This window comes from Eleutherodactylus coqui, chromosome 2 (assembly GCF_035609145.1).
Source record: "Eleutherodactylus coqui strain aEleCoq1 chromosome 2, aEleCoq1.hap1, whole genome shotgun sequence".
Taxonomy (NCBI): domain Eukaryota; kingdom Metazoa; phylum Chordata; class Amphibia; order Anura; family Eleutherodactylidae; genus Eleutherodactylus; species Eleutherodactylus coqui.
This window is the reverse complement of record NC_089838.1, coordinates 122,028,848-122,053,228: the sequence shown is the minus strand read 5'-3', so window position 1 is coordinate 122,053,228 and position 24,381 is coordinate 122,028,848. Positions and strand designations below refer to the sequence as shown.

General features: G+C 43.2%; 1 protein-coding gene across 2 annotated transcripts in view; it reads left to right on the top strand.

The window, feature by feature from the left end:
- MON2 (MON2 homolog, regulator of endosome-to-Golgi trafficking) overlaps window positions 1–24,381 on the top strand; it is a 124,547-nt gene that overhangs the window by 94,564 nt on the left and 5,602 nt on the right. For both annotated transcript variants that reach the window (XM_066591480.1, XM_066591479.1), the window contains 2 exons: window positions 6,280–6,487; window positions 8,903–8,985. In XM_066591480.1, the coding sequence (XP_066447577.1) occupies window positions 6,280–6,487; window positions 8,903–8,985 (291 nt within the window). The remainder of the gene's footprint in view (window positions 1–6,279; window positions 6,488–8,902; window positions 8,986–24,381) is intronic.

Below are 24,381 nucleotides of genomic sequence, written 5' to 3'. Positions count from 1 at the left end.
TCCAATCTGTTGTTAAACAAAAGACCCCAACCTGAATTAACACCAGTGACCACCCCATAGTGTTTTTACGTCCTGGCTTGCTGGGATTTAATCCCCAGGGACGTAAAAATATGCTCCCTGCGGGAATTAAAACCCTCTTGCAAGCTGTGGATGTGACAGCAGCATGCTGCTGGCTGCCGAATGCCGGCGATCATATGAAACTCAATTAAAAGTTAAAGATTCAGCTGCCCTGATGGATCCGATCATATTCATGAGGGGAGATAAAATTATGTACCTAATACCCCTGGATTTATCCGCAGACCTCACCACGGCTTCTGCGCATGCGCCCACTGCCAAAATGGCAGACGCATGTGCAAAAGTCGCAGATTGCCAGGGTAATTTAAAATCTCCCTGCTCCTGGCTGCCAAACAGCCTTGAGATTTCGCAGGGGCTACGTGATCGCCGGTTTACAATAGAAAGTTAAAGTTTCACCTCCCATCACGGATTCGATTCATGAGGGGAGGTGAAATTACTTACCTAAGGCCTCTTAGGTAAGGCCTCTGTCGATGTCCCCTGATGGGATCTTTATTCGCAGGCCTTTCCCCAACATCAGCGCATGCACCCATCTGGCAATTGTGTCATTTTGAAAACAATCGCAATTTTTTCCTTCTGCTTTGCTCAGATTCATTCAAAAACTGTGGGGTCAAAATGCTCAGTACACCTCTAGATGAATTCGTTAAGGGGGTCTAGTTTTCAAAATGGGGTCACTTGTGGGGGTTCTCCATCGTTTTGGCGCTCAAGAGCTCTACAAGTGTGCAATGGGGCATAAAACACCTTCAAGCAAAATGTCTGTTCTGAAAGCCACCGGCTGCTCTTCTCGGGCCCCGTTGTGCATACGGACATAAGATAAGGGCCACAATGGGTATGTTTCTGGACACAGGACAAACGGCAGTATTCATTTTAGTGTGTAAATCCTCATTTTCATGTGCACTACAGAAAAAAAAATCATGTCTTTTAACTCACATATTTGCAAAAATATTAATTTTTTTTTTTCTCCTCTAAATTGCATTAATTCTGGAAAAGAAACTGTGTTGTCAAAATACTCCTGACCCCTCTCAGTGAATACATTAAGGGGTGTCTTTTTTAAAATGGGCTCATTTGTGGAGGTATCTATCATTCTGACACCTATGAGCCCTTGCAATCTTGGCTTAGTGTAGGAAAATCTGCTTTGTCTGAAATGAGTTGGTTAATTATAAACAACTACTCAATGAGCTTGTAAGGCTGGGTTCACACAGGGCGACAAATCAGCCTGCGGCCGCTAATCCTGGGGTTAGCCAGCCATGTCCACACAGAATGGCGAATCCGTCGCGGCAAAGCCGGCGTTGCCGCGCGGATTCACTGGCCGCAGCATGTCCATTCTTTTTTCCCGCTGCGGCCACACTCCTCTATGGAAGTGCCGGCCGCAGCGGAAAAGTGTGCGATCAAGCTGCTTCAAAACCTGAGTGCCGCAGGTTTTGAACCAGCACTTTCCCGGCAGAAATCTCGCAGTTTTTCGCTGCGGCCAAACTGCGAGATTTCCGCCGGGAATACGTCCCGTGTGATCCCAGCCTAAAACTTATGCTGTGCTTACACTGAACGATTATCATTCATATTCCCATGCTTCTGCGAATGAGAAGTCCTTCACTTCTCATTCATCATTCAGTTTCTACATGCAGAAAACGGAACAATGTATCGTTTCGTGTAAACAGACGTTCGCTTATGTACACTCTGAATGGAGATGAGTGGGTCAGAATGATCCCCGGCCCGCTCCACCTTCATTCAGGCAACGATGCTCATTACTGTGCAAAAGCATGGGAAAGAGCATCACTAGGGCGACCAGTCCGGCATCATTTGCTCAACAGCTCATCCCATATAAAAGGATCGTGAAACCCACAAGTAAAGTTGAAATCCTCTAACCCTATAATGAAGTCTCCTGATGTCGGATGGTCGAGGTCATTATTCTGAATAGTAGTGCAGCCATGTGTGTCCGTGACAGAAGAGAACGCATGACTGGTTTTTAATCACCTCTTGATCATTATATGCATAATGAATGGTATGTGCTCATTAACCCCTTGAGTGGCGGGTTTCTTACCCCCCCTGTCGTGCCCATCAGGGCAGGTTTTTTTTTAATGGGCCAATCATTTAATTTCAACTAATTTTGCAGTCGTGTTCCAAGAGCCATAACGTTTTCATTTTTCCATTGACATGGCCATGTGAGGGCTTGTTTTTTGCTGGAGAAGTTGTACTTTTTGATGGCATCATTTTTGGGTATATATAATGTATTGCATAACTTTTGTGAAAAAATTTGTAGGGAGATTAGGGAAAAAAAGTAATACAAGTTAAATCACCCTCCTTTCCCATATCTATAATAAAAAAATCTAAATCATAAAAGAAAAATACATATTTGGTATCGCCGCGTTCATAAATGTCTGATCTATCAAAATAGTGCATTATTTACCCCACACGGTGAACGTAGTCCAAAAAAAAACCCCGCCAGAAATGCACTTTTTCAGTCACCCTGTCTCCCAGAAAAAATAATAAAAAGCGATCAAAAAGTCACATGTATTCCAAAATGATACCAACGTTAACTACAGGACGTCCCGCAAAAAATGAGCCCTCGCTCAAGTACGTCTATGGAAAAGTAAAAACGTTATTGCGCGCAGAAGACGCAGCAGAAAATAATTTTAAAAAATTAAATGTCTTTGAAAAAAAATACAAGTGCTACAGTAAAAAAAAAAAAAGTATACACATTTGGTATCATAGTAATCGCACTGACCCACAGAATAAAGTTATCAGGTCATTTTTGTTGCAGTTTGTGCGCCGTAAAAACAAGACACACTGAAAGATGGCGGAATGTCATTTTTCTTTCCTTTTACTCCACTTAGATTTTTGTAAAAGTTTTTCAGTACATTATATGGTACTTTAAATGGCACCATTAAAATGCAACTCATTCCGCAAAAAACAAGCCCTCATACAGCGACGGCAATGGATAAATAAAGGAGTTATGATTTTTTTTAAACGGGGTGGGGAGAAAGAAATGGGAAAAGAAAAAAAGGGACCGTGTCTTTAAGGGGTTAAATAATGTACTAACTTCCTTCTTTGGGTCATTACGACGCAGGGATACCACATGTGTAATTTTATTTTTAATTTTTCACAAAGTAAAGGGAGACAAGTGTTTTTAATTTTATTTAATTTTTTTAAATAATTTTAAACTTTTTTGAAAATTTTTTTTGTCCCTTTAGGGGACTTCCACAGAGACCCATCAGGACTCCCTGATCACATTCTGCAGGGGGGGGGGGGTCCCATGGTGACAGCCCTTTACATGCTGCAGTCACATAGACTGCAGCATGTAAAGGGTTAACACAGCAGAGATCAGAGGTTTTCTCTGATCTCTGCTGTAAGAGCTAGTGCCTGGCTGTCCTCTGACAGCCAAGCACTAGCTCTCCCTGCAACAGAGACCATCGGCTTGCTTCTGACAAGCCGATGGTCTCTATAGCAACCTGTAAACAAAGCAGGACATTAGAAGCAGGAGATTGCCGGCAGATCGGCAATATCTTCCTGCTTCCCAATGTCCTGCTTTGTTCTCTGTGGGACTGTGCAGGCAGAGCACAATGTCACAGCTTGTGGCATTGTGCTCTGCAGCTCCCATAGTGATACATAACCTGGAAATCTACCGGGCTATATCGCTATGAGCAGTGGAGCTCGTCCCGGAAAATTTCCGGGCGTGCCACTCAAGGGGTTAAAGGAGTTGTCGTCACAGATAACCTCTTTTATATTGGAGGCGCTACTGCAAGCAGCTGATTACTGCTGGTCTGGCTTCTAGTGGCATGCACTGGACCTGACCAGTCAGATATAAATGAATGAATGGTCATCCATGTAAATCCAGGAGAGTTCAAGTTCACCAGTGTGTGAGACAATCTTGCAAGCAGTAACTCTCGCCTCTGACTGGTATAATGTCCGTATACCCTAATTGGACTGTAACCTTTTAAGCATTTATTTCGGTGATCAACATTTATGGCAGTAATGTCTGATTGGCGAGTTGTGGGAGGGTCTTTCTGCAGTCAGGCAAAACTAGGAGATCACCAGCATATTCTTGTAAAAACAGTGTCATGCAGATTCTCCTATTCTTTCCTTTGTCCAACTTTCTTACAGCCACAAAGTACCCTCATTCTGTTCAGTGGGTAGGCCACGACCTAGCCAAACCTTTTATTCCATTTCCTATAGATATGCCATATATGTTTATGGCTGGAATTTCCCTTTAATACAAAAAAACAGCCAGTCTTAGAGAAGATACATCATTAGCTGGAAAATACTGTATACACAAGGTTACATGCTTTGTCATTGTGGACATACATGTTAGACCTTAGTCACATCTCCGGTATCTATTTCCGTTGTTAAGCTTCATCTTCGGAACCAAACAACCTAACCAGATTCGGCATATGCTGGCAGATGGCACCCGATAGACCTCTTCTGATTATAGTGGGCTCTGTTGGGCTGCCCAGCATTGTTTCAGATGAAATGGTGCAACATGCTGCTCTGTTTTGTGATAAGTCTGTCCTGGAGGCTCCAACACAGTTATGAACAAAGCCTTCTCGAAAAAAAAATTTTTTAAGCTGTTACCAAGCAATATTTCTCTTGATTTTGACACTACATTCAGCATGCAATACTTAAAGGTATTTATTTCGCTGCATATGCTCCTTCTAGACCCACAACTACATTATCCACAAGACAGGGCTTCTGCCAGCTTCTGCATTTCTACGTGGGATGAATGGAGTGGTAGTGGAGCAGGTCAACGACTCTCTCCATTCACCTCTATGAGAATCACTGAAAGGACCAAGCAGCCTCGCTCTATTGTGTCTGTAACTCCCATAGACGTGAATGGAGAGAGCCGTAGCCATGTGCTTTCACCTCTCCAGTCCCCATCTGAATGCACTGGCCAACAGCCCCCTCACCTGGCACGGTGCAGGTCCCTTCTCTAGGACCTCCACTTATCAAATATTTGTGGCATATGCCATAAATGTCAAAGGTGGGAAGACCTCAGTAATAGAGAACACTTTGCCACCTGTAGCTCCCCCCGCACTGACTACCGCATGAACGGAGCACTGGTTGAGCTTGCGCAGTCAGCGCTCCATTCATTTCAATGGAGCTGACGGTGATACCTGAACGGGTGTTGCGCAGGTTTCTCAGCAGTCCCATTGAAAATGAATGGAGCATGGTGCACTTGCATGACCAGCACTCCATTCGGTCTCCTCCTCACTGTGGGAGGTGCAGTGACATGGGACCTCTGTTTTTTTAAATTGGCGTGGGTTTCAGCAGTAAAACCCCCAGGATCTGCAGGTTATTACCAATTATTACCAATAATCCTGGTACAACCCATCTTAAAGGGGTTGTCCCTCGCCGCAAGGTTTTTTTTTTTTTTTTTTTTTGCATAGGCCCCCCCCGTTCAGCGCAGGACAAACCCAAGGGATGTGTTGAAATTAAAAAAAAAAAAATTTACTTACCCGAATCCCCTCTTTGCAACTTCTTCCTTCTTTTTCTCCAAGATGCACCGCGGGTCTTCTCCCATGGTGCACCGTGGGCTTTGTGCGGTCCATTGCCGATTCCAGCCTCCTGATTGGCTGGAATCGGCACACGTGACGGGGCGGAGCAACGCGATGATGCGTAGAAGGGGGCAGAGCCAGAACGCCGCTCGTGCCCGGACCGACCAGAAGGGAGAAGACCCTTCTGCGCAAGCACGTCTAATCGGGCGATTAGACGCTGAAACTAGACGGCACCATGGAGACGGGGACGCCAGCGCAGGGAAGGTGAGTATATAACTTCTGTATGGCACATATTCAATGCACGATGTAGATTACAAAGTGCATGTATATGGCCATACAGAAGTGTTTAACTTAACTTGTCATCGCGGGACAACCCCTTTAAGGTGGGAATACCCTTATAGGCTATTGTGTTCAGTCTCTGTATAGTTCAGACATTTCTCTGTATTAGTCCTTAACACAGAGAATTAAATGAAGTATTTTCTTGCTACCTAGTAGCGAACATGTTGAGGAATGATCAGGAAGCAGGTTTGATTTGCAGCCACGTTCTGTTTGCCAAGGGCTGGGTTGTCTGCATTCTTTTCACAGTATGATAACACTGTTGCAATTCCTCTTTAGTACTCTCAGCCTGTATACAAAAGTAATTGATTTCTGTTTATAATTGGAGGTCGTGAATTGGTTTTATTTTCTGATTGCCACTAAATCCTTTGTGTCTGTTTTGCAGAAGCTGAAATAGACATTAGGATGCGAGAAGAGTTTTCAAAAGTGTGCTTTGAGACATTGCTTCAATTCTCATTTAGCAATAAAGTAACAACACCACAGGAAGGATATATTTCCAGAATGGCACTTTCTGTGCTGTTGAAGAGATCCCAAGATGTCCTTCATCGCTACATAGATGATGAAAGGCTGAGCGGGAAATGTCCTCTGCCGAGGTATGTATGGATTTTAATATGCATTTCTGCTGTGGATACTTAAGACGTATCCTGGAAATAAATTATAAAGCAGAAGTCTTCATCTCGTTGTATTCCCTCATGCCAACGTTAAAAGACAAAAACGTAGCAACACACTAAAACGTTTTCAAGCCTTCAGACCAGTAAGCTGATACATGATTACATTGAGCAATGCGATACCTATAAAGCAAAAAAAGTAGTTCTTGTTAATCCAACGGTTCAATGAGAGGAGTCTATGTAATTCACTAAACACACATTTGTCATGGCACACATGTTCGGCTGGTGCGCTGAATGGAATAGGCAATTTACATAACATGGGTGCTCCAGTGCAAAGTAAATCAGTGGCTACGCTAATTAAACTGCAGATATGCAATGTTGCCCTCCTTGTAGTGCAATTTAGCGAATGCGACATCTGTACTTCATTGAACTTGGCATTATTACACGATGGCCTTGTTAAGTAGATGATGTAGCAGCATTAGGTAGATGTTCTCCGTATTGGATTTTTTTGTTGGAAACCCTTCATGTTTTAACCCTTTGCAATCCAATTTTGGATTCAGAGTTTCCTAGGAGGTTTTCTCTTTCTGCCATTCCACAATGGCGCCATCTGCTGGCTAGAGCCAGTACTGCGGTATGGGACATATGCTGGAGAGGCCCCCGACAACAGAGCGGCCAGTAATATCTAGTAAGAATACCCTGCCAGACGTCTTCTGATATTGAAGACATTCTGATTGAAGGCTGTACAGCTCCAGATGTCAGACAGTGGATTGGAAAGGGTTAAATAGCAAATCACTAATTGGAAACCTGCCTCGTAGTTGCCCCATCATGAATGCAAATGTATCCTGACCGAAAAACTTAAAGGTTGATCCACCACATATGCATGGCTGTCATACAGGCAAAAGGTGCACATGTGACCCATAGGCAAGGGCGCAAAATACATCGAAAGTAACAAAGCTGTGACCTCCGATATTACAGATGCACTCACTGAAACATAGCACAACGCCTTACACTGCGAAGGGCCGCATATAATACCATGCCCTGGCCGAAGCCAAACTGGAGACTGCAAAGTAGAAGCAGAAGAAAAGGGGAATAAAAAAGGGAAACTTCTCTCGCAGGGCCGAGGACCAGGATAAGTAGCGCAGAGCTATAAAATATATCCAAAGCTCAAGGGTCACAATTACAAAGAAATCATGTGCCTACTTTTGGGAAGAAAGAACAGTCTGCCCAGAGTCCAGACTCATAGAAATTTGTCATGTTGGTCATGGGATTTCGCCATGCTTGAGCAATGGCCTGTTTATATTCAGAAGGGCTTTTTTGTATGTTGCACCTCGTTACTGAATAGATAAGGGAGTAAACTCTAATCCAAAGCCTCTGTACACAAGGACAGGACCACAAGATGTAAAGCATATCATCAGGGGACTGACAACTGAAGAAATAATTTGAGGGGTGTATCCGAGCGCTCTATGGGCCAGTCTAGTGATTGTGCCTTGCTTGATTTGCAAGCTTATAAAGGTACCTGCAGAATGATAAAAGCAGAGTCTTCAAGCTAGAAGCTGTTTTTAGATAAATAAACACATCTAAAATATCAATCTTTTGGATTATTTCTTTCTAATTTGGCATTTTAAGGGGTGTTTCTAAACTTCTTGAGGGTACTGTACATCTTGTGGAGTTCCATTTAGATAACCTATCCACTTTTCTGTTTGCAGTAATTTAAAGAGTTGTACCAAGAGCACAAGTTATCCCCTATCCGCTGATCTTTGGCAGTCTCACCACTGAGATCTTCAACAATCCAAAAAACGGGGGCCCCGTGTCCCCTGTTGTCCTCCTTGCGGACGTACTGCAGCCCTCTCAGAGAGGAGGAGACTTGGTGGAGCACAAGCTCACTAATGCTCTTTTCACTTTCAATGGGACTGCCAAGATAGCCAAGTGCATGGGCATTTCTATCATTGAAATGAATGAAGAAGGGACCGTGCATGCTCAGCCAGCGCTCCATTCATTCTTGTATCACTGCAGGGAGACAAAAATCAATCCAGTGACAGGCAGAGGGAGACCTGGTTCTTGAGATTAGCAAATTCTTCCTATCCTCTGGACAGGCGATAACTTATCTTGGTGCAACTCCTTAAAGTCCGTAACTTTACGATCATCGTGCTTCTTCCAGATGTCATCTATTTATGAGAACACTGAAATGTTTTGTTCTTTTCTACACAGCTATGCTACTACTTCTCTCCCATTTATGCTGTCCTGTGTTATGGTGTATCCAGCATCATTCACATATTATAAATATCTCAATTTCTGCCTAATTAGTGCTGGATGATGATCTCACACCCTGTGTAGTGGAATACAGTTTGTAGATTTGTAAAACCTTTTTCAGTAATGAAGGTTTATATTTGTATTTTTCAGACAGCGTGTTACAGAAATCATATTTGTTCTGAAAGCTGTAAGCACCCTCATAGATTCACTTAAGAAGACGCACCCTGAGAACGGTAAGTGATGCAGTCTTTCTTTTTATTCACTATGGTTGTAGATGTTCAATGAGGTTTCAGTTCCTTGGTTTGGCTAACAAGAATCGCAGAAAGGGCCACAAGTTGTCCATTTTTATATTTTGCTGATCAAGTTCACCTATTAGATGTCTAATTAGATGTAAAGCAGATTGCATACATGCAACATGAACGAGTGCACTTGTATTCAGGTATAGAGAAGATTCAGCTTCAGCAATTTCTAGGAGGACCAACCTCATAAAACCGTTCCAAGCAAACATGCTACAGAATTGTTCTTTCATGGGGAATAGAAGTCTTTATTAAAACAGACATGTCAGAAAATGTAACTGGTACTCTTTTAAACCCGATAAGGACCAAGCGCTGTAAATGTAGGGCGCTTGGACCTGGGCTTAAATCCTGGCTGATGGTAACAATATGGCATGGGATTAAAGCTCCACTAATGTAACAGGGGCAGGTCAGTTCCTCAGCTGATGGTCACAGCCGCGGACCCAAAGAAGACAGAATGGATTTTAACTGCTTCTGCCTTCTCTCTTGCAGACTACACAGCACTCAATGGCCTCTATTTAGTGAAGAGAGAAAGTGGAAGGGCTACTTCCACTATTCGACATGGCGATCACATGACCACCAGATGCTCTCTGCCATAGTAGTGCTGCAGGTTCCTGGCAGACCCAGATCAGTTCTGTTAGTGACTACTGTCACACTCGGGGGATGTTTTCCCCTGTAAATGGGGCTGCTATGGATGCCCATTCACAGTGGAAACGTTTCTGTTTTTGTTTTTTTTTATTAATGTCACTATGTGAATGTACCCCAGAGTTCTTTTTTTTTTTTGAAACTTGTTTTTATTGAATCAGGACAAACTTTGACATTTCAGATGCATTTGCTGTTTTGGCTTCACAAATAAAAATGTCATCCTAATTCACTTTTACATAACATTTTTATATAACTGGGAGAGTTGGGGAGGGGTATGAGGGGTCAGGGAGTCGAAACGTAAGGAAGGGAAGGAGAGACTCTCACAAAAACAAAACAAAAAACAACAAACAAAAAAAAAAAAAAAAAGGGGGGGGGGGAGGAGGGAGGGGGTCGGTCCAGCAAGAAGGGACGGGGGGGGGGGGGGGGGAGGGGAGAGAACTTTTGCATTAAACCAAACTTTTGACCCAATTGGTATTTATACACTTAGTCTTTTGGACTTCGTGCTGGAGATCTTCGAAAGGTATGGAGACCCCGCGCGGCCACGGCACGACCAGTGATTCACCCTATATTGGTGTGTCCCCCACTGCCGCCTGCTCCTGGAACCAATAGGTGTGGTGAAAGCAATTTTTTAGTTTTTCTTTTACTCTCTGTGGCATTAATTGGATGAAACTTCCCCATGTTTCGAAGAAAGTTTGTACCATTTTCTCCTTAAATAATGAAGTTTCCGCCCAGTCCATTTGAAATAAGAATGCGAGTTTTTCCAGGAACAGTCTGAATGGGGGGCCTGTTGGTTGCACCCAGGTCTGCAGGATGGCTTTTAGGCCTGCTGCTGCTATAAAATGTAGTAACTTTCTTACTCCCCTTGCACAATGGTATGTCTTGGGGTCTAGATATCCAAATACTGCCCACGCTGGTTCTTGTGGGCAGAAGTTTGTCAGGTGTGTTGTAGTGTATTCGCGTATTCGGGACCAGAAGTTTTTTATCAGTGGGCATGTCCACAAGCTGTGATATAGATTAGTGTTTGGTTCCTGGCATTTGAAACAGTTTGGGGTGTCGTAAATTCCCATGTAAAATCCCTTAATTGGGGTGAGGTATGATCTATGGACTATCTGTAGTCTCATCTCCAGAAACCTAGCTGATGGCAGGCATTTGTGGGCTGATACTAAGGATTCCTTAATTAATGTAGGTGTGAGGTCTGGGTTGTCCAGAGACCATTTCCCAACCCCTGGATCAATGTCCTCTTCTTCCCTCATGTTCCTTATTGCTCTGTATATTTTTGATATCATTCCCCGTGCTCCCGTTTTCTTGGAGATCCAAGTGTCTCCTGCCTGTGTCCAGTCATGTTCCTGGAACTGCGGGGTAAGGCCTGTGATATAGTGTCTGACCTGTAGGTATGAGAACAGTGGAATAGGGATTTCGGGGTATTTTTGTTTTGTTTCTGTATGATTTAGGATTCTTTTTTCCTTTTTGTGCAGTAATTTATCTATTGAGTCCAACCCGTGCGCCTTCCATTCGAAAAAGATGTTGTGGGGTTTTCCGTCCTGAAAATTGGGGTTGTTTATGAATGTCAAGTGTGGGGATATGTGTGGTGACGTTTGACTGTCTCTACGTAGTTTGTTCCATGCTTTCCACGCTGCTAATATCAGGGGGTTATGTTTGATTTGCTTTGGCAGTTCTGAGTATGGTTGGTGGAGTACATTTTGTAATTGTATTGGCTTGGCCATTATTTGTTCTAGTGGCGTGTTTGTAAAGTGCGACTTGGAATAAATCCAGTCATGGATAAATCTTGCTTGTGCTGCTAGGTTATAGTCCCTTATATTTGGTAGGTTGGTGCCGCCATTGTCCTTGTGTTTGTGTAGGGTTTTAAGGGCAATGCGTGGTCTTCCCCCTCCCCAGATAAATTTTCTATATAGATAGTTGATCTTCTTTATGTCTTTCAATTTTAGAAATATGGGGAGTGAATGCAGGATATATAGTAATCGTGGGAATTCTACCATTTTTAAGAGGTTGATTCTCCCCAGAAAGGAGACCGTGAAGTTCTTCCATACATTTAGGGTCGTTTCTAGTTTTTTGACGTATGGTTCAATATTTGTGTGGTAGAGTGCAGAAGGGTTTTTTGTGAGTTGAATCCCCAAATATTGTATGGAATGTTTTTCCCATTTGAATGGGTGTTGGTTTGCCCATGTGGGTTTCGCTGGTCCTCTAAGTAGTAGTGCTTCTGTTTTGTCCAGGTTCAGGGTGTAACCTGAGAGTTTGCCTATTCTTTCTATTTCCCGTAATAGGGGTGATAGTGTTTCCCTAGGGTTGTTGACTATGAGTAAGAGGTCGTCAGCAAATGCTTCTACCTTTATCCTTGTTTCTCCGTAGCACGCCCCTGTATAAAGTGTGGTGTGTGTTAGGAATCTGAGTAGCGGGTCAATTGATATGTTGAACAGTAATGGTGAAAGGGGGCAACCCTGTCGAGCTCCTCTAAAAAGGTCGATGTGGGGGGTATTATGGCCATTGACTGTGAGGATTGTGGTGGCGTTTGTTTGTGTTGTGTTGATATAGTTTGCAAAGGTCTGTCCAAACCCTCTTTTTTTCAGCAGTACGTTTAGGAATGGCCAGGCCATTTTGTCAAAAGCTTTCTCAGCGTCTAGGCTGAGGAGCATTGTTATGGGGTTTTCAGGGTTTTGTGCTGCCACAGTTGCCGCTATGGCGGCCCTGATGTTTTTTAGGGCACTACGTCCTTGCGTGAAGCCTTTTTGCGATGTGTCTAGTATGGACGGTAGGATGGTTTGAAGTCTGTCTGCTAGTATTTTGGATAAGAATTTATAGTCGCAGTTTAGTAGTGCGATCGGTCTGTATGATCGCGGGTCAGTCGGGTCTTTATTTTGTTTGGGGAGTAGAATTGTTCTGGAAGTGCCAAAGTCCTCTATTTGGGTATCTTCCATGTATATTGCATTGTATAGTTGGGTCAGCACTGGTACTATGTCTGTTGTTAGTATTTTGTAATATTCTGTTGTGAGACCATCCGGTCCCGGCGTCTTTCCCCCTGCTGCCGCTGCGATTACGTCCCGAACCTCCTCCTCTCGTATATCTGCATTCAGTACTGTTTTTTGTTCCTCTGTGAGTCTCGGCAAGCTCATAGTTTCTAAAAAATTGTGGATGTCCTGTATGTTTGCTGGTTCTGCCCGGTATAGGTTTTCAAAATATTCGTAAAGTGTTTGGGTTATCTCTTCCTGCTTTGTCATCAGGGTATTATCGTTGGTGCCCCTTAGGGTTAATATTGGTTTATGTGGCTGTCTTTGTTTGGTTAGGTTTGCTAACAGTCGCCCCGTCTTGTTGCCCCACCTATAAAATTTATTTTTTGTTAGTTGTGTTTGCCAATGTGCATGTGTGTGTACGAATTCATTTAGCAGGTGTTTTGCTGTGAGGAATATTTGATATGAGTTATCATCTTGAGCGTCTATGTGTTCTTTTTGTGTTGTCAAGAGAGAACTGTGTAAGGCCTCGAATTCTGTTTGGAATTTTTTCCTTTTGTGGGACACGTAGCTTATGATGTGACCTCTCATCACTGCCTTCGAGGCCTGCCAGAAGAGTGCTATGTTGTCTATGTGTTCGCTGTTGTCGTCTGCGTAGTTATTCCAGTGTAGTTTTATGTATTCTCTAAACTCTTCCGATTCCCGTAGGTAGGAGGGGAAACGCCACAGCCGTGACAGCCTCCGAGAGGGGACCAGTTGTAATGTTGTTGCGATCGGTGCGTGATCGCTTAGAGATATCGGATGAATTATAGATTGCCGGTGGCAATCGAATATTTTGTTCGATATTAGAAAAAAGTCTATCCGAGAAAACGAGTGATGGGCGTTGGAGCAGCATGTATATTCTCTGCTGGTTGGGTTTGAAAGTCGCCACGGGTCGCACACGTGAAGTTGGTCTATTAGTGTGATTAGCGCTTGTGTGGTTAGGGTTGGTTGGGTGGAAGGTCCTGTTCTGTCTAGTGAGTCGTCTTGTATGCCATTAAAGTCTCCCCCCAGGATTATGTGGTCGTTTAGGTAAGGTTGTAGCTGTTCAGTTAATGTTGCATAGAATTTTGGTTGGTCTGTGTTGGGGGCGTATATGTTCACCAGGCAATATGTTTGTGAGTCTATGCTGACCCTCAGCACCAGGAATCTCCCTTGTGGATCTGCTATGGTTTGTATCATCGTGTGTGGTATGTTTTTCCTTATCAGGATGGCTACTCCTCGTGATGCTGATGTATGTGAGGCTGTGTAGCATGTTTCTATCCACGGTGCTCTCAGCTCGCCCTTTCCCTCTTTTTTCCAATGTGTTTCCTGCAGGAATACAATGTCTGGTTTGTGTCTCTTCAAGTGTGTTAGTACTTTTTTTCGCTTAATAGGTGTGTTAAGACCATCTACATTCCATGATAGAATTTGTAGTGTTTTGGGTGTGTGGTAATCTGTAGTCTCTGCGTCTATAGGCATGTTAATGTATGTGTTTTGGTCATATTTACCGTTGTGAGTGCCTTTCTGTCGTCGCATCCCCCGGTCCCAGCGAGCCGTGGGTGCAACTGAATAGTGGTCGTGCCGTGTCGGCGGGGCCCTTCGATCTCCCTGTTGGGTTCTCTCCTAGAATTCAAATGGGTCATAGTGAAAAACATAGAAAAACTTATATAAACATAAAACATGTATGCAATCTTTTCTTTTGCATTAGTGCTGCCACATCCGCATTATTTGGATCAGGGTCGTGTTGGGGGATCAGGGACCCAGTTCCCTTTTTCTTTCTGTCTCATCCTCTTCCGTCTTCTTCTTCCAGTTGTAGGTGTCTCCTTGCGTCTTCCGGATTGTTAAATATCAAAGTTCTATTGCCTTCTTGAACCCGAAGTTTTGCGGGATACAGCAGTTGAAAACGTGTGTTTTGTTCGTGTAGGGCTTGACAAATTGGAGTGAATAATTTGCGTTTTTGAGAGACTGCAGCTGAGAAGTCCTGAAATATGAGGATTTTCACTCCTTGAATTATCAGTTCTTTTCGTCGTCTGTAGGCCTGTAAAACCTCCTCTTTCGTTGCCCAGTGCATGTATTTGGCTATCACTGGTCGTGGTCGGGTTCGGTTGTTGCGTCCGTCTCCTGGTGGGCCGATTCTGTGGGCCCTTTCAATTATTAAGGGGTCATTTGGCATGTTGAGTTGAAGGGCTTGTGGTAGGTCAGTGGTTAGGTATGTCGAGAGTTGGGCGTTGGTTACCGATTCCGGGATTCCCACAAAGCGTAGATTATTGCGTCGATGTCTGTTCTCTAGGTCGTCTATTTTTTCCCGGAGTGCTTCGGTTTCTAATCGGCTTCTTTGTAATGAGGCTTCTAGGGTGGCTATGGATTGGTCTGTGTTTTGGGACTTTGCTTCCAGCTCTGTCAGTCTTTGAGTGTTGTCTGTAATTTGCGATAGAGCTGAATTTATAGATTTGTGCAATGTCTCTAATCTGTTGTCAAATAATGGTAGTAATATTTTTGAGACCTCTTGCGCCACCATTGTGGCCTGTGTCATTTCTGCACTGTTATCCATCGGTGATGTGGCGGTTTGTGGAGGCGGAGTTTCAGGGTTTTGGTCCGATGTTGTTGTGGCTCGGGGTGAGGCGTTTCTTGGGGAGGGTGTGGGTTGTTGAGTATTCTTGCTCTCTTTTTCTTTTGTACTTTTGGTCGGTCTGTTTTTCTGCTTTCCCCCTGAGTTTGTTTTGTCTATATCTATCTGGCGTGTTGCTCGCGTTGAAGTATTTGAACTACGTTCGTTTAGATATTTGTCCATATTTCAGTTTTCGGTTCTGGTGGGTATGCAGATTTAGTGTACGGAGAGCTGCTTTTTCCCTGTTTCCAAGTTCGTTATTGTTTTGTTGCTGGTTTTTTCGGTGCGGATGCGGCTTCTCGTTTAGTTATTATTCTTGCATTTTTGTTTGAGTGGTTCTATTGGGTTTTTCTGGTGGACTTTGTTCTTGTTATGTTCACTTCTGTCTCCTTTCTCGCCTCCACTCTATTCTGCAGGGTTGGGGGGTCTCTGTTTTGCTGCTGTCTTTCTCCTCTTGTTCGTTTTCTTCCCCTTTTCCACCTCCCCCCCCTCTTGGGGTGTTCTCCTTTTCTTTAGGCGCGTTACCCTTCTGTGTTCCTCCTTTCTTTTTCTCCCCCTCCTCTCAGGCCTTGTTTATGCCCTTGCTGTGTTGTTGGGGCACTGCCCCGGGCCACGGTCTGGTGGGGTTTGTCTACAGTTCGTATGGGGGCTTATGTATGGTGTGTCTTTTGTTTTCCCCTTGCTGGTTTCCCTGTGGCCGGTTTCTAGGGTGATGTGTGGGTGGGGGTTATCCAGTCTTCTGTGGGGGGGTTCTGTGTCCTTCCCCTTACTCACCGGGCCGCTGGTATCTCCCCCGAGGCCCCGCGCCTCAGCCCCTGTGTCTCGTCGGGTCACGGCCTGCCGGCAGCCCCCCCTCGGTCGGGGCCGGTGATTCGAGTGCCGCCGGGCCGCGGCGCGCCTCAGTCAGGGAGGTCGGTCTCCACCCCAGAGTTCTTATATGATGTCATGCGGAACATAGATTTTCAAAAGCATAGTTACAAAAAGGGGAATCAAATAAAAAAATAAGTGTGTGTGTGTGTGTGTGTATATATATATATATATATATATATATATAGTTATGAAAACGACCCAATGCCAGCCTAAACCATTGCCATATGTGCCCTATAATACGAGACAAATTATTAAAATGTCCAAAACAAAATGAGGAACCCATTTCTGTACATTTTTTTTGCATACTAGTTTCAGAAGTAAGCTTTAAATTTTACTTTTTTTTTCTTTTTTTAAGTGTTTTATCCTTTAATCAAATGAAAACGAGCAAAAATTCAGTGAAAAAAAAAATATTAAAAAATAGCCCTATATAAAAAAAAAAACACCCTGGTCCTTAAGGGGTTAAGGCAGATTAAATATTGGTATGTCCACCTATAGAAAAATTGAAAACTAGTGTTATTCTTATGGTTGTACAGCACTTTCACATTGGGAGAGGTGTCAAATGCTTATCTGAGCAGCAAAAAATGTACCTATTTGAGAGGCGTGGGATAGCTATAAATGCTACTTGCCTGTACAGCAAAATAATTTATTCTGTGTCATCTGCTTATTAACATACCTTCTTTTGCTGACCGTATATAATCACACAAATTTACATATTAAGAGTGTATTTCAAGGATCGACTTTTATCACTTCTGAAAGCCTCATTGGGGTCCCACTGAGATTACCTCTAATTACGAGAACTGTTCCTTGCATTGAGAAGGAGCTAGAATGGAGATCTACCATGCAATTCATTTTAATGGGACTGCTGGAGATAGAGTACATGGACTCGGCTATACCTGACAGCTCCATTTAAGCACCTTCTCACTGTGGGGATTGCAGTGAGGAGGAAAGGAGATATAGGACCTCTCTTCTCATGATCGGTGGGGGGTTCCAGCAGTAGATAAGTGATAAAGTCGATTCTGAAAATTCCCCCTTACAGGGGTTATCCAGTTAAGACCTTTTGATGGTCTATCATAAGTATAGACCATCAGTAGCAGATTGGCTTGGATCCGCTGCTCTTGTCACCCATGATCAGCTGTTTGCCAGACTTCTGCACTTGGACATACAGACAATTTCTATTGGAAGAAGACAGCGCTGTTCCCATTGCAGTGGCCTGACTTGGTATTGCAAGTCAAGTTTGCATTGAAATTAATAAGTACTTGAACTTAAATACCAACTGGGCCACTGTAGTGGGAACAGGGCTGTCTGCTGGCAGAAAACAACTCTTTGCATGATGCAGCTGACCGGTAAACAACAATTCAATGGGAATCTCAAGCAGCTTGTTCCCCGCCAATCCGATATTGATGGCCTATCTCTAGAAGAGGCCATCAGTAGCTTAAAACTGGACAACCCCTTTAAACAAAATATTTTCCAATATCGATCCCTGCAGTTTGTCACTTTGTGTGGACACCATTCACTATCCGAATCTCTGTCCTATTCGAAAGCCAAATTCTTATTTGTATGCAATTAATAGTTTGGATATAGTATATATGAGACTACCCAATAGCAGACCAATATCTATAGCAGGAGATATAGAAACTGGAGGCAATGCAGTAGCTGTGTCTGGTTCCTTGGAATTTGGCAAAAATCCCAGGAAAATACAGTGTAAATAGCGTTGGTCTGGATTTGCCCTCATTAATGGGATGTTATGAGGTGGAGGGATTTGTACATTGAAGCTGGAAGACTCTTTTAAATCACATTGCATCCTGGTTATGTTTAATTTTAGCTACATTTAGCTTTGGGATATGATTGTAATTCTTTTCAGTCACCCCACCAGACATCGAAATTAATATAAACAAGCTAGTTTTCCTGCTATGAAATATGTTTATCTTCTCCTGGATCAGTTTATTAAAATAAAAACCATGAAAACTGAACTAAATCGGCTAGAAATAGAGATGCTTGAATTAATTGCAAGAACTGAATGAGGTTGTGTGACCTTGAAGATTGGTGACTCGCACATCCTCAGGCGATGGATTCATCAAGCCCTTCCTGCTGAGGTAGATGACAGGGTCACCATAGTGCATGCCTCTTATATTGCTAGTTTTCTTACCCCCTAATTTAAGTATTGGCATTCACGGTCACAGAAGCTTCTTGGAGTGAGGACTCATCACCATTTGGATTTACTTATAACTTGCCTAATGCAGATAAACTGCTTCTGGAACTGGGTACAATTTCCGTATAGTAGATTAGCTATAATATTTATGTAGCCTAAATACTATAGTGAAAAAATGACAGTAAAAAGAGAATTCAATATAGCAAGATAATTCCATACACAGTACAGGAAGATTAACCCTTTGCAATCCAATTTTGGATTCAGGGTTTCCTAGGGGGCTTTCTCTTTCTGCCATTATACAATGGTGCCATCTGCTGGCTAGAGCCAGTACTGTGGTATGGGACATGTTGGAGAGGCCCCCAACAACAGAGCAGCCAGTAATATACAGTAAGAAAATACCCTGGCGGACGTCTTCCAACATTGGAGCTGTACAGCCTTCAATCAGAATGTCTTCAGACGTCAGACAGTGGATTGGAAAGGGTTAATGCAGTAGTTTCAGACTGGTAAAATAGAAGTGTTGCACAATACAAAGTTAAAGGGGTTGTCTCGCGGCAAACATCAAAATTTTACCTTACCCCATTCCCCCTGTCACCCCCCCCCCCCCCCCCCCCCGGCATAAAATAGCAATTTAAAGCGGTTTTAAAGCCGCTTGCTACTCACCGATCCGACGAAATATGGAGTTATAAAAATCTTCTCCCTAAGATGGCCGCCGGTCCTTTCCCAGGCATGCACTGCGGTTTTCTCCCATGGTGCACCGCGGGTCTTCTCCCATGGTGCACCATGGGCTCTTTGCATTCCATTGCCGATTCCAGCCTCCTGATTGGCTGGAATCGGCACATGTGATGGGGCGGAGCTACGATGACGACGCGGTGACCAGCTCTCCGGCACGAGCGGCCCCATTCACCAGGCAGAAGACCGCACAGCGCAAGCGCGTCTAAAAAAGCAAGAAGACATCAGAATTAGACGGATCCATGGCGACGGGGACACTAGCAACGGAGCAGGTGAATAACTTCTGTATGGCTCATATTTAAAGGGGTTGTCCCGCGAAACAAAGTGGGGGTATACACTTCTGTATGGCCATATTAATGCACTTTGTAATGTACATTGTGCATTAATTATGAGCCATACAGAAGTTATTCACTTACCTGTTCCGTTGCTGGCGTCCCCGTCTCCATGGTGCCGTCTAATTTTCAGCGTCTAATCGCCCGATTAGACGCGCTTGCGCAGTCCGGTCTTCTCCGTGTTGAATGGGGCTGCTCGTGCTGGAGAGCTGCTCCTCGTAGTTCCGCCCCGTCACGTGTGCCGATTCCAGCCAATCAGGAGGCTGGAATCGGCAATGGACCGCACAGAAGACCTGCGGTCCACCGAGGGTGAAGATCCCGGCGGCCATCTTCGCAAGGTAAGTAAGAAGTCACCGGAGCGCGGGGATTCGGGTAAGTACTATCCGTTTTTTTTTTTCAACACATGCATCGGGTTTGTCTCGCGCCGAACGGGGGGGCTATTGAAAAAAAAAAAAACCCGTTTCGGCGCGGGACAACCCCTTTAATGCACGATGTACATTACGAAGTGCATTAATATGGCCATACAGAAGTGTATAACCCCACTTGCTGCCGCGAGACAACCCCTTTAAAGGGGCTGTACCAGAATCATAGGTTATCTCATATCAACAGAATAGGCAATACCGGTAACTTGCTGATCGATGGAGGTCTGATCACTTAAACCACCACTAATCCCAAGAACAGGGGTCCCATGTCCCCCACTGTAGGGTCGCTTCATTGCACCCCCCCCTTAACTACCAACCCCTCAGTGATGTCAGAATGAATGGAGTGCTGACCAAGTATGCATGGCCACGGCTTAATTCATTTCAATGGGGCTGAAGGAATACCAGAGCGCTTGCCACTAGTCTATCTCTGGCAGTCCCATTGAAAATGAATGGAGTGGCAGTGTGCTTGCGCGATCGGCGCTCCATTCAGCTTCCTTCTCGCTGTAGGGGCTGCAGTAAACTTGCAGTGAGGAGGATGGGGGACACAGGACCCACATTCTTGTGTTCATCGGGGGTTTCAGTGGTCGGACTCTTACCGATTCTGGTACAACTCCTTTAACCAGAGACCCAGAGAGAAGAAAGCAAGGACTTTGAAAAACAAGCAGAAGATATTGCCGATCTGCTGGCAATCTCCTGCTTCGAAGTCCTGCTTTGTTTACAGGTTGCCATAGAGACCATCGGCTTGTCAGAAGCAAGCCGATGGTCTCTGTGGCAGGGAGAGCTGGTGCTTGGCTGTCAGAGGACAGCCAGGCACCAGCTCTTACAGCAGAGATCAGAGAAAACCTCCGATCTCTGCTGTGTATAACCCTTTACATGCTGCAGTCTATGTGAAGGGCTGTCACTGCAGCATGTAAAGGGCTGTCGCCACCGGACTCCCGGAATGTGATCAAGGGTCCTGATGGGTCCCTGTGGACAACAATAAAAAACAAAAAGTAAAAAAAAAACAAAAGTAAAAAAATTATATTAAAAAAAACAACACTTGTCTCCCTTTACTTTGTAAAAAATTAAAAATAAAATCACACATGTGGTATCCCTGCGTCGTAATGACCCAGAGAAGGAAGTTAATACATTATTTAACCCCTTAATGACATGGCCCCTTTTTTTCTTTTTTCCCCATTTCTTTTTTTCCTCCCCCCGTTTAAAAAATCATGACTCCTTTATTTATCCATTGACGTCGCTGTATGAGGGCTTGTTTTTTGCGGGACGAGTTGTGTTTTTCAATGGTGCTATATAAAGTACCACATAATGTACTGAAAAACTTTTACAAAATTTTAAGTGGAGTCAAATGAAAACAAAATGACACTCCGCAATTTTTAAGTGCGTCTTGTTTCTACGGCGCACAAACTGCAACAAAAATGACCTGATAACTTTATTCTATGAGTCAGTACGATTACTACCATACCAAACTTGTATAGGATTTTTTTTTTTTTGCTGTAGTACTTGTAGTTTTTTCAAAGCCATTTAATTTTTTTAAATTATTTTCTGCTGCATCTTCTGCGCGCAATAACTTTTTTATTTTTCTGTTGACATAGTTGAGCCAGGCCTCATTTTTTGCGGGACGTCCTGTAGTTTACGTTGGTACCAATCTGGAATACATACGAATTTTTGTTCGCTTTTCATTGAATTTTTCTGGGAAACAGGGTGACTGAAAAAAAATAAAGAACACCACAAATGCACTTTTTCAGACTACGTTCACCGTGCGGGGTAACTAATGCACTACTTTTTGATAGATCGGATATTTACGGACGCGGGGATACCAAATGTGTATTTTTCTTTTAGGATTTTGATTTTTTTTTTTTTTATTATAGATATGGTAAAAGGAGGGTAATTTAAACTTTTATTACTTTTTTTTTTTTAAGTGTGAAAAAGTTATGAAAAAGAAAAACAACTATTATAATTTGGTATTGGCATAACAATACCGGCCTGTAGAATGACTTTAATACATTATTTATACAGCTCAGAGAATGCAGTGAAAAATAAAAATAAAAAACATGCCAGAATTACAGATTTTGTTAATCTTGTCACGAGAAAAAATGGAATAAAAAGCGATTAAAATTTTAGATGTTCCAAAAAAATAGATAAATTAAGACTGTAGTTCATCCCGCAAAAAAAAAACGGCCTTCTAGAGCTCTGGCAATGGGAAAATGGAATGTGGCGACGCAAAAGCAAACCTTTAAAAAAAAAAAATGCTTAAAATGTACAAAAATAGCGAAACATAAAAACTGTATACACTTGGTATCGCCGGAATCATGTGACTCAGAGAATGTCATCACACTATTTATTCTGCATGCTAAATGCCGTAAAAATGAAATCCAAAAAACAAATGGCAGAATTTCTTTTTTTTCCCCTAATCTCCCTACAAATGTTTTTACAAAAGTTATGCAATACATTATATATACCCAAAAATGATGCCATCAAAAGTACAACTTGTCCCGCAAAAAACAAGCCCTCATATGGCCTGGTCAATGGAAAAATGAAAAAGTTATGGCTCTTGGAACGCAACTGCAAAATTAGTTGAAATTCAATGATTAGACCATTTAAAAAACCTGCCCTGGTGGGTCTGACAGGGTGGTAAGAAACCTGCCACTCAAGGGGTTAAAGGAAACCTGTCAGTTTGAAAATGCAGCCCATTCAGGAGGCAGCATTTTTCAGTGCAGGAAGAGCTAAACAAATTGTGAGAAAAGATTTGGCATAACTTGTATTTTATTCATTTAAACCTCTGCTCATTCTGGGCTTAGGAGTCTAGTGGGCGGTCCTGTCAGTGACTTGTAGCTATCTGTGCATACCACATAATGGTCATCACTGATGGCTCCACCCACTGGACTCCTAAGCCCAGAATGAGCACAGGTTTAAATGAATAAAATACAAGTTACACTAAATTCTTTCCCACAAAAATTATATATCAATCTTTCCAGCTTTTTCTGATCTGTTAACATGCTGCTGCAGATTAGATTGCATGGCCAATTTAATAGGTTACCTTTAAAGGGGCTGTCTGGGTGTGAACAGTTGATGACCTATCCTAGAAAAGGTAATTAAGAGTTGTTCGATGGAGGTCTACTGCTTGTGACCCCCGGTTTAAGCCCAAAATAAATCTACCCTTGAGGCTATTAGTTAAATTGCTTGTGAAATCTATATAGCGTCATCAGGCCAGCATTGACCTTATTTGTAATGGATTAAAGGTTGCAAATATTTATTGAAATGCTTCTGTTGATTGGAATCTGTGAGCTTTTCAGAAGTCCGACCATGACTATATTTAGCTGCATTATGCTCTTATTTTCAGGAACATTGAGAGATGTGTTTACAGGAAATGAAAGGAGAAAATTTACAGCAAATTGCCGCAGAGTAGCCTGCTTAGATTTTGCAATAAAAGCAATAGTGTGTCCCACACCTCGATTATAATTCCCACACTAAATCCTGTTGTGCTGTACAAGTTTTGCCATTTTTAATTTTTCTTCATGTTTTTCCTATGTATTTAATGTATATAATTGACACCTGTGGAGCGCATCTGCTGTACCCAAGCTTGAAAATGTCTATCTACTCAATGCTATAGAACACATCACTACCAGTCAGCTCCCTATTATCAGCCTGTGTCCTGTAAATGGGCTGCTACAGCCAATGACAGCACTTAAGGTCCATTTAGGCGGGACGAATGTCGGGCAAACTATGCCTGACACTCGTCCCTGTGTATCCTCACTCCCGCATGGGAGCTAGTAATGCTGACTCACTCACAGAGCGGCCAGTAGGGGGGCAGGAGATTTCACTCCTTGCGCTCCCCCACCCCTCTACATTAACTGACTAAACATAGCGGCTATTCAGTACTGAACTGCTGCTATTTACACTGACCAATCATCATTCAGCTGATCGTCCATTGTCTATGCAGCATAAAATATGAGCAATCAGCTGATCGCTCAGTGTAAATAGCAGCTGTTCAGTATTGAACAGCCACTATGTTATGTCAATGGATAGGGGTGGGGGAGAGCAAGAAGAGAAATCTCCTGCAGCCTCACCACTGAGAGCTAATGATACTAACTCCCGTGCAGCAGCATGAGAGCAGGTATGTGCAGGGACGAGTGTCGGGCAATGTTTGCCCAACATTCGTCTCGTCTAAAAAGGCCTTTAGCAATCATTGCCCAGCAATAGCGAATTACTGCTAATGGCACCGTAAAAACATTCAAAGGCCAGTTTCTCACTTTCACATTTGTGCGCCTTTATTACAGAAGAGTGCCCCTGACCCAACCCCCATCATAGGAATCTTTGGTGCTCTTGGGTTCAAGTGATTAGACATATGGTTGGCTGGGACACTATATATTATAGGTGCATAAATGTACCCATAATACACTTGTGTGAAATTGGCCTATGGCATAAATATTTTCTGGGTTTACTCGCTACTTTGGCACTAACCGCAAAATGTTTTGCAATATACTGTAAGGCACATTTTAATAAACGCTTTAGACCAGGTTTCTGGCATATCAAAGTTGCACATTTATGGGACATGCCAACTTATGCATTAAAACATGCGATTTTTTTTTTGTTATTT